General features: G+C 36.6%; 1 protein-coding gene across 1 annotated transcript in view; it reads right to left on the bottom strand.

Annotated features, from left to right (window-relative positions):
* Nucleotides 1-16766, bottom strand: part of LOC126640159 (protein eyes shut homolog) — a 673551-nt gene that overhangs the window by 104578 nt on the left and 552207 nt on the right. Inside the window, exons 30-31 of the mRNA XM_050315721.1 lie at nucleotides 8423-8531; nucleotides 5472-5692 (exon numbers count right to left, since the gene is read on the bottom strand). Of these exons, the coding sequence (XP_050171678.1) occupies nucleotides 5472-5692; nucleotides 8423-8531 (330 nt within the window). The remainder of the gene's footprint in view (nucleotides 1-5471; nucleotides 5693-8422; nucleotides 8532-16766) is intronic.

Genomic DNA, 16766 nt, shown 5'->3' with positions numbered 1-16766 from the left:
GCCAGGGTAGACCAATGGTGGTGATCAATATGGCCAAGGCTGAGGGATTGTTTCAGGGAGTCCTTGTATCTCCTCTTAGGGGCTCCTCTCTTGCGGCAGCCAGTGGCAAGTTCCCCACAGAGCACGATCTTAGGGAGGCGGTAGTCCTGCATCCTGGAGATGTGCCCTGCCCAGTGCAGCTGTGTTCTCAGCAGCATGGCCTCAATGCTCGTGACTGCTGCCTGTTCAAGGACAGACGTGTTGGTCACATAGTCAGTCCAGTGGATGTTTAGGATTGTACGGAGGCAGCGCTGATGGAAGCGTTCTAAGAGACACAAGTGGTGTCGGTAAATGACCCATGATTCGGACCCATACAAAAGAGTAGACAGTACAACAGCTCTGCAAACACTGATCTTAGTGCTTTTCTTCAGGTGTTTGTTTTGCCACACTCTTTTATGGAGTTTACCAAAAGCTCTGTATGCCTTTGCTAACCTGTTGTCTATTTCTGCATCAATCTTACCGTCTGAGGAGATGATTAAACTGCTGGACTGATTTGAGCTCTGTTTCACCAGTGGTGATATGGGGATGATGGGAGACTTCCTGAGGTGCAGGTTGATATATAATCCCATTAAAAGAACAGGATCCAAAAAATGCAAGTCCTCAGACTAGTTCCAAAGCTTTTCCCTAAATAAATCCATATGTTATAAATTCTGAAAAGGTCTGAGAATGTACAATTCTCATCTGGAAATCTTCATTTGAAAATCAACTAAAATGAAATTTAATCCCTTTGTTTGGTTTATCTTTTGCAAGTCAAATATACTGGAACTTAAAATATTAGTTCTGAACTTAATACGGATCTTAGTGACGTTAACTAGGATTTAGACTTGTAAAAAACCGAACAGATGATCTAGATACTATGTTGGCCTGAGTCTCTTAGTTTATAAAAAAGATCCATAAAAAGTTTCTTGATATATGATTAATTCTGACTAGCTGGTACCTTTCTTACCCAGAAACACCTGCATCTAAAGCAGTGATAAAAAATCCATGAGTAATTCTAAAATTTTGGTCTGCAATACTGTTGTTAGTTTTCGGAGACACTTCAGTTTTCCTAAGTTTGAAAATGGACACTTACTTTTTCTTGGGTAATAATTCTATCTTTAGATCCACAATCACACAAACGAGATTTTGCAAGGTGGAAACAAACTGTAGATCTGTTTTAGAAATGTGAGAAAAGAATTAATAAAGGTATACAAGCCTATCCTTGGATTAATACCTGAAGCTGAAACCTGTCATGACACGCAGTTTTGGCTTATGGGCACAAGGAAGCACAAGAAGAATTTTTGGCATATGTCTGGGAAAGGGTCACCATGACTATTCTTTCAAATGGAAAATGACATATAAGAAAATATTGAAAAGAATATTTCAGTATCTCTAAAGTCTACAGTTTAATCTCTTTACTTTTTTTCTCTCCTAAAAAGTCATATTCATAATTACTTTTTCTACTGTTTATTTTAATTAATATTTAGGATACATACTAAAAACAGATCACCAAAAGGTTTATGAGGATTCCCCAGCAGGCAGAAAATAGTTTCTGAAATATGATTTAAAATACAGTATTTTCCTTTTTCTAGCTGAAAATGTACTGTCCAAATGAGACCTATATATCTAGGAAGGTATCTCTTACATTACCAGAGGATGAAAATTAAAAAGTTACATTCCCTGTATATTTTTAGTGATTACAGCATTCATAGCAGTTGAAATCTGAAGACAAGTGTCTCTCTATTGAAATTCATTGCTAATTGAGTTTGATTTTTCAGTCTTGGCTAATTGATTAACATTAATGGACCCATCTGCTGCATCAATACATGAGGAATAACAACAGTAAGAATAATCACTGTAAGAATAGTTTGAGACACTGGAAACATGATTGTTTGTGGGAGCAATTAACTTTGAGATTTTACTTTACACTATAAAAGCTAAGCTTGTAGGTGTTTACATTTTTTGAGTCTTTATACAATTTAAAACAAACATTAATCAACTACTACTGGTGTAGTGGCTGACATAATTGTCAAATCATTGGTGAGGTACTTTTGAGAGTTTCTTTCCCACACACAGATGTGTCTTCTTAATTAACTCTAAGCTTGGTTTGCAACATCTGCCTCATATGATCAGGATGCCACATAGAATATTAAGAGCCTTCTGGGTTAATATTTCCATGCCCTTTTCAAACACATCCAAATCCAATGAATCTTGAATTCTGTAGAACATATGTATATGACACTCAAACCCTAAATTTACTGAATAGTTGTCATTTTCCCCCCTCTAAAATTAACCAGTCTCTGAAATTCTACATTAGCATAGATATAAAGTGCAGTAAAAAAGCTAGTGAACTTGAAAAGTGCTTCTTAAAGGAGTAGAGCACTTACACAGGAGATTACTTAATTTTTAAATTTAATACAATAGTTTCTGTGTAAAGAATGAAAAATTTGGATTTGTACTGAACTGCTCATCTGATACAGTGTATGTTTAACTGCTCTTGAAACTGAATGGCCTTTGTTCTACTGTGCTGGCTTTGGCCGGGATAGAGTTAATTTTGTTCACAGTGGCTGATATGGGGCTGTGATTTGGATTTGTGCTGAATACAGTGTTGATAACACAGGGATGTTTTTGTTATTGCTGAGCACCATTTGCACAGAGACAAGGCCTTTCTGTTCCTCACCCCACCCCACTAGCAAGGAGGCTGGGATTGCACAAGGAGATGGAAGGGACATAGCCAGGACAGCTGATCCCCAGCTGACCAAAGCATATTCCAGACCGTATGACATCATGCTCAGTATATCAAGCTGGAGTAAGGAGGAGGAAGCTGGGGACATTTGGAGTTATGGTGTTTGTCTTCCCAAGTCACCATTACACATGATGAAGCTTCGCTTTCCCATCACCAGTGCCCTGCCTGGACAATCAGGGCTGGGTCTGGCCCTGGTTCCCCTCTCTGGGCTAGATCCTGATCCCCCGCCAATGGATTGATAAACCAGCCCAACCTCAGCCTGTTGCTATACCCAGGAATGTGCCCAGTGCCCAAGGGCTGGGTCTGCCCTGGTGCCCCACCTGGTGCTGGGCCCTGCCCTGATGTGATCCTGGGGAGCACCTGATGGAGCCAATGACCAGAACACAGGGAGTTGCTGGCCCCAGCTGCATTTGATATTTTGTATCTGAACACCAGATACGTGCTAATGTAGCTGCCTCTTTCTACCAAAACTACAAAGAAAACATTTCTTTTTCTTGAAAATACATTTCTTCTACATAATCATTGTAATTAATAGGATGAATACTACACAGCATTTTTGTACTCAGTTGATGAGAAACAGCAAGTAACTTTCTTTTAAGAACAACAGTAAACCAGTGTTTCTTATGAAAAACACCTGCCTATGCTCAGAAGTATATGTTGATAAGCTCCAATTTTCATTACAGAACATGGTTGAGATATTTTCCATGTAACAATTCATGGTCCTTCAGAAGCAAACCAACTAATTAGTTGCCAAGCATCTGAAAAATAATATGTACTGATTTTTTTTTTTCCCCCCACTAAGCAATGGAATTGAAACAACTGACTAAAATCTAGCTATAGCATCATATAGCTCCCTCAACACTCATGAATGAATCCTATCAGGTCCCATGGACTTATATATGTCCAGCCAATTTAAGAGTTCCCAAATCTAATTCTTGTTCCCCAGGCGCAAGCCTGCCTTCTCCAGACTTTCTCCTACAGGAGAGGAATAGGATTCCTGAAGGCCAGATATCAGTAAAGACTGAGGCAAAGAAAGCACTGAGTATTTCAGTCTATTCTGAATCCTTTGTCACCAGAACTCCTGCACCATTCAGCAGCAAGGGTACATTTTGCCAAACCTTCCTTTGGCAGCTATCCTTGTAGAAACATTTGGTTTTGCTCTGCATGCCCCCCTGCCAGATCGGTCTCCAGATGGACTTCAGATTTCCCATATCTGTGTAGCTGGATATTTTCTCTGTACTCTTCCCAAGTCACCTGGTCATGCTTCTGCTTCTTTTATGCTTCCTTTTGATATTGGAGTTCTGTCAGGAATATCTTATTCACTGATGCCTGTTATTAGAATGAGTCACTCTTGGGAATGGAGGAGGTGATCCCAGAAAATCAGTTGTTTGTTGTAGAAAATCGTGAAAATCATGATGCTACAGAGCTGCTTATCCCTGGTTTGCACATGCCCAGACTTCCTTGACTCTTCTGGACAGAAGTGACCCATTTCAAAACAAAAGTGTTTCTGAAAAGGGCCCAGGCCAACAGTTGGAAAGCAGAAAGGCAGTAAAAAACCCCAATGGTTATGAATTATTCAGGACCCAAATTTAAATGAAAAAGTATTCTATAACTGTAGTTTACAGGCCAAGCAGTCCTGTCAATTGCTTGGTTGCTGAGATATAGTATAGACATGAATATAGTGAGGACCAACAGAGGAAAAGGACTAATTACTCCCAAGTACACACTCAGTTTCACCAGACTGGGAGGCAAATTGTGTATGTTTTCACAAAGTTGCTTTGCTTTCATTTGTGCTTTAATCAAACAAGATCTAGAAATCAAAACCTGTTCTGTGTTCTTTGTGTGGTCACATCAGTCAAGGGAGGCAGAGAAGCCCCTTAAAACTTTGTTCAAGGCCTCCTTAATCACAGAAACACACAACAGTCACCAAAGGAATTTTAGGCTATGTTCTGTTTCACATTGCCTTGAAGCTGAAGTACGATTTTTAAAAAAATTGGCAGCTACTTCTCAAATTCTATCAATTCTAAACACAAATGTGTTTCTAAATGCTGACCTCCTTAGACAATAATCAAGTTACTATGGCTTAAGAAGTTACTGTTCTCCAACTGAACCGCCATAAAACTGAACCATCATCCTCTGTTCTTTTAACTCATGTCTCTTTCACACTCAGACTCCATTTCCTCTTTCAGCACAATCAACCTGAACTGTCAGAGGTGGACAATACTTTTTCACACGTGTTGGAGGTGAACAAGTAGGTCACTTGTTAGTGTTTTCATAGCATGGTGACAAACATTTTGAACCCAGGAGTACACCAGGAAGATCTGTGAGGGTACAAGGCCTAGCAAAATATTGAGTTGTTAGGCTGAAGAATGAGATCTTATGTGCTTTCTGTCCAAGCTGTCTACAAAGGTTCTGATTTAGTCTTGTAGTGGAACTGATCTAGCTGGTTGCAAAGGAATTCTGGCATCAAACCAATATATATGCTGTGTGGACAACGTAATTACATTTTATATCGCTTTTCCTGTAAGCAAATAAAGCATAAAATCTCTCTGGCTGGCATGAGGATTTCACATTTTCTGTTTAAAATTATCAGGACAAAAGGTTGGTGGTTATTTCATCACAGAGAAAGTGATAACAATTTTTCGTTAAGGATGAAACTACCAACCATAGAATGCAAATGGATGACGAGTAAAGAAATAACTCTTACCTAGTGCAGGTTCCACCATTGTGACATGGATGATAATCACATATTGGAACATTGCAGTTCTCAACATTCCTCCCTCCAAGAGCCTCATCTATGATGAACAACTCTTTGTGGTTAACTTGAAAATCCCTAATGCATCCTTTATAGCCATGTATCTGCCCAGCACATCGATGAACCTCTTCATGAACAGGAACATTTCCAAGGAAGATTGATCCAAAGGTGATCTACAGAAATAAAAAGAGAATCATCAGAGAAGAATGTGATTTGTGATGTTACTGTAAACAATGACTGAATAATAATTACTGATAAAGGAGATAGTCATTACTTGAAGATGGACAAAAACTATTATGTGATTTTTTTTTTAAACATAATTCCTACAGAGAGAGTGGTTTAATGCATTTTCATATTTTCAAATATGTGTTTCCCATGAAACAAAAATTGGAATTCCCAGCCTTAATCACAACAAATATGGTAAGTTTTTCACATGGCTTCCCTCATGTGTTGTACATTCATGGTTGAGATTTGGTGCAGAAATACAGGAGAAGCTGTGGAGTTGAAGGTATTTTTTTTAGTTCCTGAGACCTACAGGACCCTAAGACCAATACAGAAAAAAGATTTTAGGGTTTTTTTCAATGAATGACAGAAAACAGACTGCTATACTGAAGCCCAGGGGGATAAAGGGAAATTTTCAATTTCCAAATGCTTAGAACGTTCTTATAAAGGCACCAGAGAAATAACCACAACTTTTTCCACACTGGGACTGACCAAATCAGATCAGTGATCACTATGGTAATTCCTGTGTTGCCTGACTTATGATTCAAACCCGTGACCATCACACATAAAGGATCTGTGACTCATTTAGCACTTATTCCACTCCTCAAGCTGATGCCTGGCTTTCTGGAATTCTGACATGGTGCTTCATCATTCCTAAGTCTCTTTGCTAAATGCTTGTCAATTCTTAGGCATTGAAAAAAATAATTACTTTTTCATAGGTGTATCACTATGATGTATTTATTTGTACAATACCATCAATCCAGAAAGAGAGTGAAACCTAGCCAATTCAAGTCAAGCAGGAGTAAACCAATGGAATAAGAAATATATCACAGCGTGTGTGAAACGTGAGGAGATAATTTATAGTGAAGGGGCTCTTCACCACTATATTCAGACATCAACTGTGAAGAACTAGGAACAGAAGGAAAACATCACATTGATTTATCTGGAATTCACACATCTGTATGATTTTTGTTTTGCTATTTCCTGTATTGCTTTTGTCAGTCCTGAAGCTATGTTGCTGACAATTCCAAGTGAAATTTGGCGTTACAGTGAATGTGAATATGCCAGATATTCCTCTACTTAGTGTCTTTCATTTTGAAAGGAAAGAGAAAAACACCTGCTTCTCTTAGAGCATGGATAAAATTAAATCAGATTTTTCATGTCAGAAGAATTCAAAGACGTTGGCTGAGCACTTGTTGAATTCACTTCATATCACTTGACTTTATCCCCTTTCAAACAAAGCTATAAACCAGTGCAGTGAAAGACAAGATTTGTAAGTAGTGTTTGCAGACATTTTCTCTCTGCTTATACATCTATTTCAAGAATTAATCAAAGTATTGTACTGCATTATAAAGTGTCTTAAGAGATAAAGAAAAATGTCTTTAATGTTCCTCTTACAACACAACTTTTTTACTATTGGACCTTTTTTACAAAAGCACTTACCTTGGAGGTAGATTTAGTGTACCACGGAACAACTTCAGTAGGCTCAGCTCAGTTTTTTGCATCAGTGGATTTTATCATAATGTATTAGATGTTCTAACTCATGCTAGTACAGCATAATACACATTCTTTCTGTAAAGGTTATGTTCCGAATTTAACTGACTTAATCAGAATATATTTTAAGGAGGCACACAGAAAGAAGTCCTGTACGTCTTGCTAATAACATAACAGCTTAATATAGCATTATATCAATAACTTATGTAATTCATGCTTAACTTTTCAAATACTAATTTGAAAATATGCTTCTTTCCTTGAAGCCTGAGTGCAAAAAACAATTAGATCAACCAGTAATGGGCAGATATTTGCTAGTCCTCTTAGAGATAAGAAATTTCTTTTTTTCTTTCTTTCTCTGACTGTGTACTTTGTAAAGAAGATAGGGGCTCTGGGAGATTAGGAGCAGTGTGATAGTCATGAGGATATGACATTCATAATAGATACCATGCAAGGGAAGAAATTCTGTTACAAACCAGCAGTGCATACTGTGAGTTGTACATCATGATTAGCATCTCTACAGGTAACTGGCCTGCCTTCTAGTGAACACAATTATAAAGCAAGCTGTCAATCAAAGTTTAAACATTTTAAATATATCATGCAGAAATAATCTTGTGACGAAAGAATGCATAACAAAGAGAGGCAATCACATGGAGACAAAGAATAACAGAAAAAAATCAAGATTTGGGAAATCTACCTATTGGCCATGTAGAATGAGTCTTCCAATATCGGTTTCAAAATGGAGATTGATATTTTTGCAATACTATTCAGAAATGAAGTCATAGCAAGGATTTTGACACCAGGTTAAATCATTAATGATTCATAACTGTCCTCCACTAGAAAGTGTGACTTGAAACTAGAAAGTAACCAGAATTACTGCTTAGCAATATCTTAATTGTTTTGAACACCATGGCCTTATATATTTTTTCCTTTCACACCATCAGTGTCCTTTCCATGGACTTTGGGCAGCTGAAATAGAAGTTTCAGAGTTAGGTAAACTTAGGAAATAAATGGAAATAGTAGGATGCTTGATGTGAAAAGACCTATTAAAGAGAAACTAAGTACATATAATGATAACTGAAGAGGAGGATTTTAGTTAGAATAACTCCTCTCATTTGAAAATAATGAAGTACATAGGTTGATGAAATGTTCAAAGCAAATAGGTATTTTTTGGTGTCTTGTAGACTGACCTGAGATGCTTGATGTGAGAAAGAGAGTCTTTGCTGTACAGGAGGATTTCCATCTGCAGCCATTTCAATCAAACAGTAACCTTCAGGACTGCTCACAGGCAACATGTAGCTGGAAGGAAACAGATCTCATTACTGTTTGTGCTGTTGATCACAGAGTATTCAAACTGCACACAGCAAAGGCAAAGTGAAAAAGATGCTTTGCCTCCATAAAGGATGACAATCTTTGGACAATATGATTCCAGTTTCATGGCTACTTGAACTACCCAGGAGAAAAAACAACGTAAATTTCTTCTACTAATGTCTCATATTTGCTTTCTTACTGTTCTTGACTCTAGTGTTTTAAATGTATACAGAGACAAAGAAGAAAGAGATCTTTAAATACATAAGTGGGTATTGACAGACTTTAAGTGCTAACTGTAGCTGACATATGATCTCCCTAGTATAGAGGATTGTTGGACAAGTAACATCAATGTTGAATGATGTTGAACAGCCTAGGTTGAAATTTCCTTTTCCTGTCCTAGAGGGGAAAGAGAAATGGAATAAGAAATGAAAGGGTGCATACCTCAGAGCAGAAAAATTACACTGTGATATAGCTATCACTACTTAGAAAGCGTGTTGTTAAGGTAAACTCTGGTACTGAGCTTCAGAGATAAAGAAGAATATAAGGTTAAGAGAATTTGTGAAGGAAATACTGGTGAACATTCAATAAAACACTGAAAATTCTTCAGCTTCTTTCCATGATGAGATCTTATAAAATGTTATTAATATTATCAGCAATAAAAATTCAACAGAAAAAGGATGATTTTTAAAAATACCGATTTCATATTTAGAAAGGAAATTTGCATAAATGTTATCACAGCAAATGTAAAATAGGACAACAGTACTCCATAGATTCTTCAACTGAGCTCTGCTATTTCTGTAGAAATGCTTTTGAACTCCACTCTGCTTCTGTGTCAATTTTCACATATTTTCAAAGAGAATGTGTTGGGCCGCTTTTTGGAAAGGATGTTAAGGTTTACTGACCACATGTACTCTGCACAGGAAACTCTGCTCAGTCAAATCCCTACAACTAGGTTTTCAGAGTAAGGTTTTTAACAAGAAAAATGTTACACTTTGGTGTCCTTACACAACAGACTTCACAAAATATTCTGAAAAAAAAAATATACACTTATGTCACCTGCTGAATTTTCTATTTTTTTGTTAGTTGAATAAATTGTAAAGGACAGCAATAGGAATCTCATAAATTACTTTGTGTTTAAATAAATGAATTTTTATGATAGGCCATAGATATATGAAAGAGTTAAAACATTTAAAAGCCCATTATGTTCCGCACACTGGAAGCATGTATTGCTAATCATAGGAATGACCTCAGAACTGGCAAGGACAAATTTACTCCTAGAGAAATCACATAAAGACATACCATACTCTCAAATGCCTACTTTTTTATGTATCACCACCTGGTTGGTTGTGTGCAGCTGCTGTAGCATGATTTATCCCAGGTTATGCCTTGAGCTTTGTTTTTCTGCTCCTGTGTCTAAAGTCTTACTGTTTTATCCTCCTGTCTGCAGATTCATTATGAAATTTGGAGTTTCAGTTTTCACTTCAGAAGTTACTGGGAACATTGTGTTGACATAAGTGGATATAGTATTAGGCCCCTAGTGAATATTTATAAATTCACTGCAGTGCAGTGATTTCTGAGTGAGCAGCACAAAATCAGTGAGTCTATAAACACAAGTCTCATAGCCAGTACATCTATATTAGCTGCTGATGCACCCATATTAGTAAATCCTACCCTTCCAATGCTTATATCACTCCTGGTTTCAGAAATAAATCAGTCAATACTAACTCATTGACTTTTTACTGTGTTCTGCTGCTTGGGGTTGTAATGTGCTAAATTATTTCATCTTTGTAAGTATGCAACACTTTTCTTATTTTTGAATCTTTCTTCTGAAAGTCTCAGATATTTGAATGGCATCTTCTATTATCCCCTTTTGAAATGTGATCTAGACCCATAGACTGTTAAAATGAGTTTGAAATATATTCATTTGTGTTTATTATTTTAAGTTAAAATTATTTCTTTTTCTAAATAACCCCTTATATCACATACTACAGTAGTCCAGCCCATAAAGAAAAAAAGCTTAAGTGATGTGGCAAAGTTAATAAAGAAGAATGTTCATCTAATGAAAAAGAGAAGAACCATATGGTCTATATCAGTTTGACAATCTTCAAGCAATTAGCCATCCAAGTCAAATTCAGCATTGTAAATTTTTGTTGCAAATGTCTGATATTCACACATTCTCACTGTTTTGCACACATAATTTCCCTTGTTTTGATCTTTTGCTAGAGGGAAAAAAATGGAAAAATTAAAACCACTAAAACACTAATATAAGCCTTAAAGATTGCTTGATGTTGACATGGTCTTCATTGATGTATCTTTATGTAGACAAGGCCAAGTATCATAAATCCATATAGATAATAACAAAGTCATCCCTACGCAGGCATAACTTTAAAGAAATATTTCAGAAAAAAAGAAAATCCACATAAAAAACTCCCAGTATCCATAAACAGCAGCTATTAAACAGTGGTTTTGGTCATTAGGTCTCGACTTCACAAGGGACATGGAGTTGCTTTTTTTTTTCTATTATGCAGCAATGAACTCTCAAAGAGCAGCACTGATTTATTTGATGTCATTCAGTAGATTAGTGACTGAGTTTTGAGAATAAAACCACAGACCACAAGCAGCAGCCTACTGCCCTGTATTCTGGAGTGCATGTTTAGGAATGCTACCTCTGTTTTCTTTGGCATTTGATCCTTTCTCTGTAAGGATTTCCAAAGAAGTAATACTTGGAATTTCTCTCTGTCTTATGTCATAGAAAGGAAAAACTCATTTGAAATAAGAACAAAATGAATATTTTTCATGCTTACATTACCACAAAATTAGGACTGTTTGAATTTGCCAGATTACTTAAATATGCTTAGAATAGCTTTAAGAAAGCAACAGAGCATGGAAAATTACTGTCCAAAAGACAGTTTTCTTAGAAAATTATGAAAATAATGAAAAATGGCAATTAAACCATAAATGCTGTCTCTGCCTTTATTATACCTCTTAAAACCACAATATACTACAAAGTAAACATATGCAAAACATAATCATATTAGTTTTTTAAAATAATGATGGAAACAGAATGCACTTGAAATATTTTGTGGCAGAAATTACCTGAATTAAAATTCCACTTATCTTGCTCTATAACCTGATTATAATCTATGTTTAAATCTGTCTTACTCATGTAACTGAATAAATGCAGTTGTATTATTTCAAGCATCTCATAAGAGATTGAAATCCATTATCCAGATTAGAAAAGAAAAAATGGAACTGATGATTTATTCTCTTGACATTTTTTCTTTATCTTTCTAATTAACCTTATATTATGAGATACTGACCTCACATTAAGAACACCTGAGATGAAAGTGGCTAATCACTGACATCTTTTAATTTTGAAGTAGTTTTAGTTCAGTTGTGTTTTTTCACTCGTTTAGATGCTGAAGGCATTTCAGTCCATCTGCCTCACATCTCAGTGGCATATTCTGGTTGTGTTCAAAGCCAGCATATTTTTCCCTCCAGAGACAGTGACAGAAGAGAATGCAATATGATTCCTATGGCAGGATAATTTTGTCGGGCACCAAAATTGTGATTCATGCGCATCACACTCATAATGATATAAAGAGGATTAACAGAGCAGTAAAGAACAGGGTGTGTGGGGAGTAGTTATTGGAAATGTGTGCGTGTAGGATATATGGCAATGTTATGCACAATAATCTAAGCAGGTCTGGAGCCATGTGGAGCCCAGCCTGTTCCTGTAGATGTCAAGGTATAGGCCTGATGTAGTCAAATATTTCAGAAAATTCGAAATCAGGTGTTCTGCCTTTTTATTTGCATTTAGCTAAGAATAACATGATTTTTTTCATAACTGCTGTGGGTTTTATATAAACTCATTAAGAACAAGAATTACAAAGGCATTACTATTTACAAAAGATTCAAGGACCTCAACAGGTGCAAACCAGAAATTATATACAGTGATTAATGTCATCACTAGTTACCTCTTGATTAATTCTGTGCATGAACACCGAATTTCTAACCAAGTGCAATGTTTATCTCACACACTCATGACACAATTTTGGACATTAAGTATTGGATCAATTTAGGTTTGGAAATTATATTCAAAGAAATCCTCTAAAGCTAGCTAAGATTGGGGCACTTCTAAATCAAATGTCACCTGGTATGATCTTGCTCAAGTAAATGTTTTAGATTAAATTATCACAGCTACTTCTCCAGGTGAAAATACATTCATTTTTTTTTCCTTACAAGCTAGTCACCAGGTGGCACTAAAGGAGCACAGTAGAAAGCATGAATGCAAAATTCATACTAATGTCTCTTCTAATAATAGGAAAGACTGACTTAAGCCCTAATTGATAGCATGATTGCTTCAGCTTCCAGTTTATATCAAGGGAAACACAGTAAAGTATCTTAAACTGATTACATATTTGACAATATGGATGAGAATAGGTCAGGAGACTGGAACTTTCATGCATTATAATTACCTAATGTAATAATGTAAAAATTGTGCATTCATGGTTATGTAAGCATACTTAAGAAAATGTAGTTTATAGCAATTATATTTTCTCTATAGTGCTGTAGGTGCAGCTGTATTTCTAACAGATTGAGGAGTGGCATAGCTGAATTAAAATGTCACATCAGCAGGTATAAAACCCCCCAAGCAATTATAAAGAGAACCTTTGTTCTTATCCAAGCTAAATTATCATAGTAAGACTGACTCTGAACAAAGATCTCACACTGCTAGCAGATCAGGGTTTCTGGTCTTCTGAAAATTTATTAGAAAGTAGTTACATTACTGTCCATTTTGTAATGTCACAAATGGAGGATTACACTTGGAACTATTTGTTATTTTTCCCCTTACAAGCTGACAAACACTAGCCTGTCTTAACAGGTCAACAAAGAAAAAATCACCACAAAATTCCCTTTGTAAGTATTGATATTAAAGACACAATATAAAATGACTGCTGCAAAACTCTGAAACAGTGGCTTCATTTACACCCTTGATTAACCAGAGCAGTTGTCAAGGGAACATCTAACCAACTGTCAAGTAATACAGGAGATTTTTCAAGAACAGCGATTTTACTTTTGGCTGAGCACATTCAATTCACGAGTGTGAAAATCTGTACAGTGCCTTACAGTTTTAATAATCTCTTGGTACTTTTTTTCTGAAATTTTTGCACTTACTACTTTTTTCCCCCTTAAAAATATATTTTTTAGAATTCCACTATTATAAAGAACATACCCTGTCTTCCCAAAATTAGCTTACTGCTTCCATGGAAATGTCTCTTTACCCTCTTTTATTTCAGTAAGGTAAAATTTTGTTATTTCTTACCAATTTCAAGTGCAATATTAAGAAGTGACAAATGTAAAAACAAATGCTCTATTTTATGTCTGACATTTTATTTGAAATCAATGAAACATCTGTCATAAGCTCCAGCCATTCAACATCAAATTTCAGTTTTTCTAATTGCTGTAAACTGACCAAACACTGAAAGCATACCAGTAGGGGAGAGAGAGAGAGAGAAAATGAAGGCAAAGTAGGGGAATAGATAAAAACAAGGAAGATGAAAAATCCCAAATGACTTTGACCCTAAAGTGTCTTGCAGCAATTCATTGATGCCCCTGTCTTCAAGAAAAATAATAATAATAATTAAAAAAAAAAAAACAACCAAAAAAAACCAAAACCCAACCAAACAAACAAAAGAAAAACAAAAAAAGAGGTGTGTAAACTTTGGGAACACATTTGTGGATGATAAACTCCCAGCTGACCCTGAACTTGTTTGAACCTTGCTGATCGAGCTTGATGTGCATAAATCTCTGGGCCCTGATGGGACTCATCCCAGAGAACTGAAAGGTCTGACCAATGTCATCACAGGAGCTCTCTTAATCATTTGTCAACGATCTTGGTAGTCTAGAGAACTCCCAGTTGACTGGAAGCTGGCAAATGTCCCAGTTTTCAAGAAGGGAAAGAAGGAAGACCTTGTTAATTACAGGTCTGTCAATCTCACTTCAGTGCCTAGTAAAATTATAGGGGAGGTAATTCTGAGAGTTATTGAAAGACACCCAAAAGACAACACAGTCATTGTTCACAGCCAGCATGGGTTCATGAGGGTCAAGTCCTGCATAACCAAATTAATTCCCTTCTATCATAGAATCATACAATCAACTGGGTTGGAAAAGACCTCTGAGATCATCAAGTCCCACCCTTGATCCAGCACTGCCGTGGTTACTAGACCATGGCACTCAGTGCCACTTCTAGTCTCATCCTAAAAACCTCCAGGGACAGTGAATCCACCACTTCCCTGGACAGTCCATTCCAATGTCTGATTACTCTCTCTGTAAAAAATGTCTTCCTAATATCCAACTCAAACCTCTCCTGGCAAATCTTAAGATCGTGCCCTCTTGTCCTACTGCTGGTTGCCTGGGAGAAGAGACCAATCCCCACCTGGCTACAACCTCCTTTCAGGGAGTTGTAGAGAGTGATGATTCTATGATTCTATTAGAGTGTGACCAGAGTAGACTGACCAAGGTGGTGAAGACCTTGAGGGCAAGACTTACAAGCAGTGCCTGAGGTCACTTGGTTTGTTCATCTTGAAGAAGAGAAAGCTGAGGAGTGACCTCATTGCAAACTACAATATCCTCAAGGGCTGGCTGTGAAAGGGAAGGTGCTGATCTCCTCTCTACTGACCAGCAATAGGACACAAGGAAGTGTAACAACAAAGCTGCATCAGAGGAAGCTCAGATTGGACATTAGGAAAAGGTTCTTCACAGAGAGAATGGTCAGTCATTGGAACAGGTCCTGAAGGAAGTAGTCATGGCACCAATGCATCAGAGTTCAAGGAGTGGATGATGGTCTTAAACATAAGGTTTAGTTTTAGGTAGTTTTGCAAGGAGAGGGCATTTGAACTCAATGATCCTTTGGGATCCCTTACAACTTGAGAAAGTCTATGGTTAGTTGTCAGAGGTCTGTGGTAGGAGAAGAAAAGAAACTGTAGCTATTATATGCTTTTCTGATGGGGCAGGAAATCTGACAGTTTTGCTGATGGTTAATTTTCAGTGTTTTCTTAATTGGGCCTTAGAGCATCTGGTATTTGTATGAGATTCAAGAGCTTTTACTCACTTTGTGAAGAAAACCAGTTAACAGTCTTTGGCAACATTACATTGAACATTACATTCCATTATTGCTGACACCTTCCCCATATCCATACATTGAAGGCTGTTCCTCCTATTGACACTAAAATATTGATGCTATTTGTAATTAAATTCCTCCCTTATTCTTCAATCGTTTTCATGAGAATATGGAGGAAAAAGAACTTGAAAATTTATGCAAATGTGAACAAATTTGGGTGAGCCCTCAAAGACAACTGATTAGCATATGTAAGATTATGCATAGTAATGCATATGAATATTTTTTTGGGTCTAGCCTGACTAGGCTAGATATATAATATATAATATAAGGAGTTGCTCTGATATATTTGTACCAAATAAAAAGGGTCTTATAGCTAGGATACAAACTATATTGCTTGTCTACCTCTATGCCCTGTACAGCTTGGTCTGTTTGTATGGCAAAATGTAAAAATGTAAAAAAAATGTAAAAATCCCTGAAACCTGACTTTTTAGACCACCAACCCAGTTACATTATGGTTGACTTTGAAAATATTCTCAAACACTGCATTTTCTCTTTCTTCATTGTGGTTCCAACCAAGGAAACATAACAAAAAGATCTATCTAGCTATTGATTGAACACAGATCCACAGTTTTATGGGAATATCAATCTTAGGCACCCCTTTCAACATGAATTTCCTTTTAAATCAGTTGTTTCATATTTGCATTTGATTATAGATTTATTCATAGGTTGTTTTATACACTGAACGCACTTGATTTTCTGCCCGAGTTTTGGATTTATCTGTGGGAAATAAGAAAACATTTCAGACAACACTTCAAAATGCATGAGGAAATTTGAACTGAACTGCACATATGATATTTACATCAGAAAACTTATGTAACACACAGGGTAATTTGGCAATTCTCCTTTTCCCACATTTCTCCACAAAAATCTTTAAAAAAATGTTCAACTAGCTTAAGTTGCTGTACAGTTGGAGGATGACATTCACTAAAATTCTGACTTTGAAAATGCCATCACAGTTTTTCCCAGACCTTCTGAAAACAGGCCAACTTCTTGCAAACCGTAACATGTGACAGTGGACTCATGTTAATAAATGAGAAAAA

The sequence above is a fragment of the Myiozetetes cayanensis genome, unplaced genomic scaffold, assembly GCF_022539395.1.
Source record: "Myiozetetes cayanensis isolate MyiCay16 unplaced genomic scaffold, myiCay2020 scf2-11, whole genome shotgun sequence".
In the NCBI taxonomy this organism is placed as follows: Eukaryota; Metazoa; Chordata; class Aves; order Passeriformes; family Tyrannidae; genus Myiozetetes; species Myiozetetes cayanensis.
The sequence above is the reverse complement of the archived record's forward strand: the minus strand, read 5'-3'. Positions and strand labels throughout refer to the sequence as shown.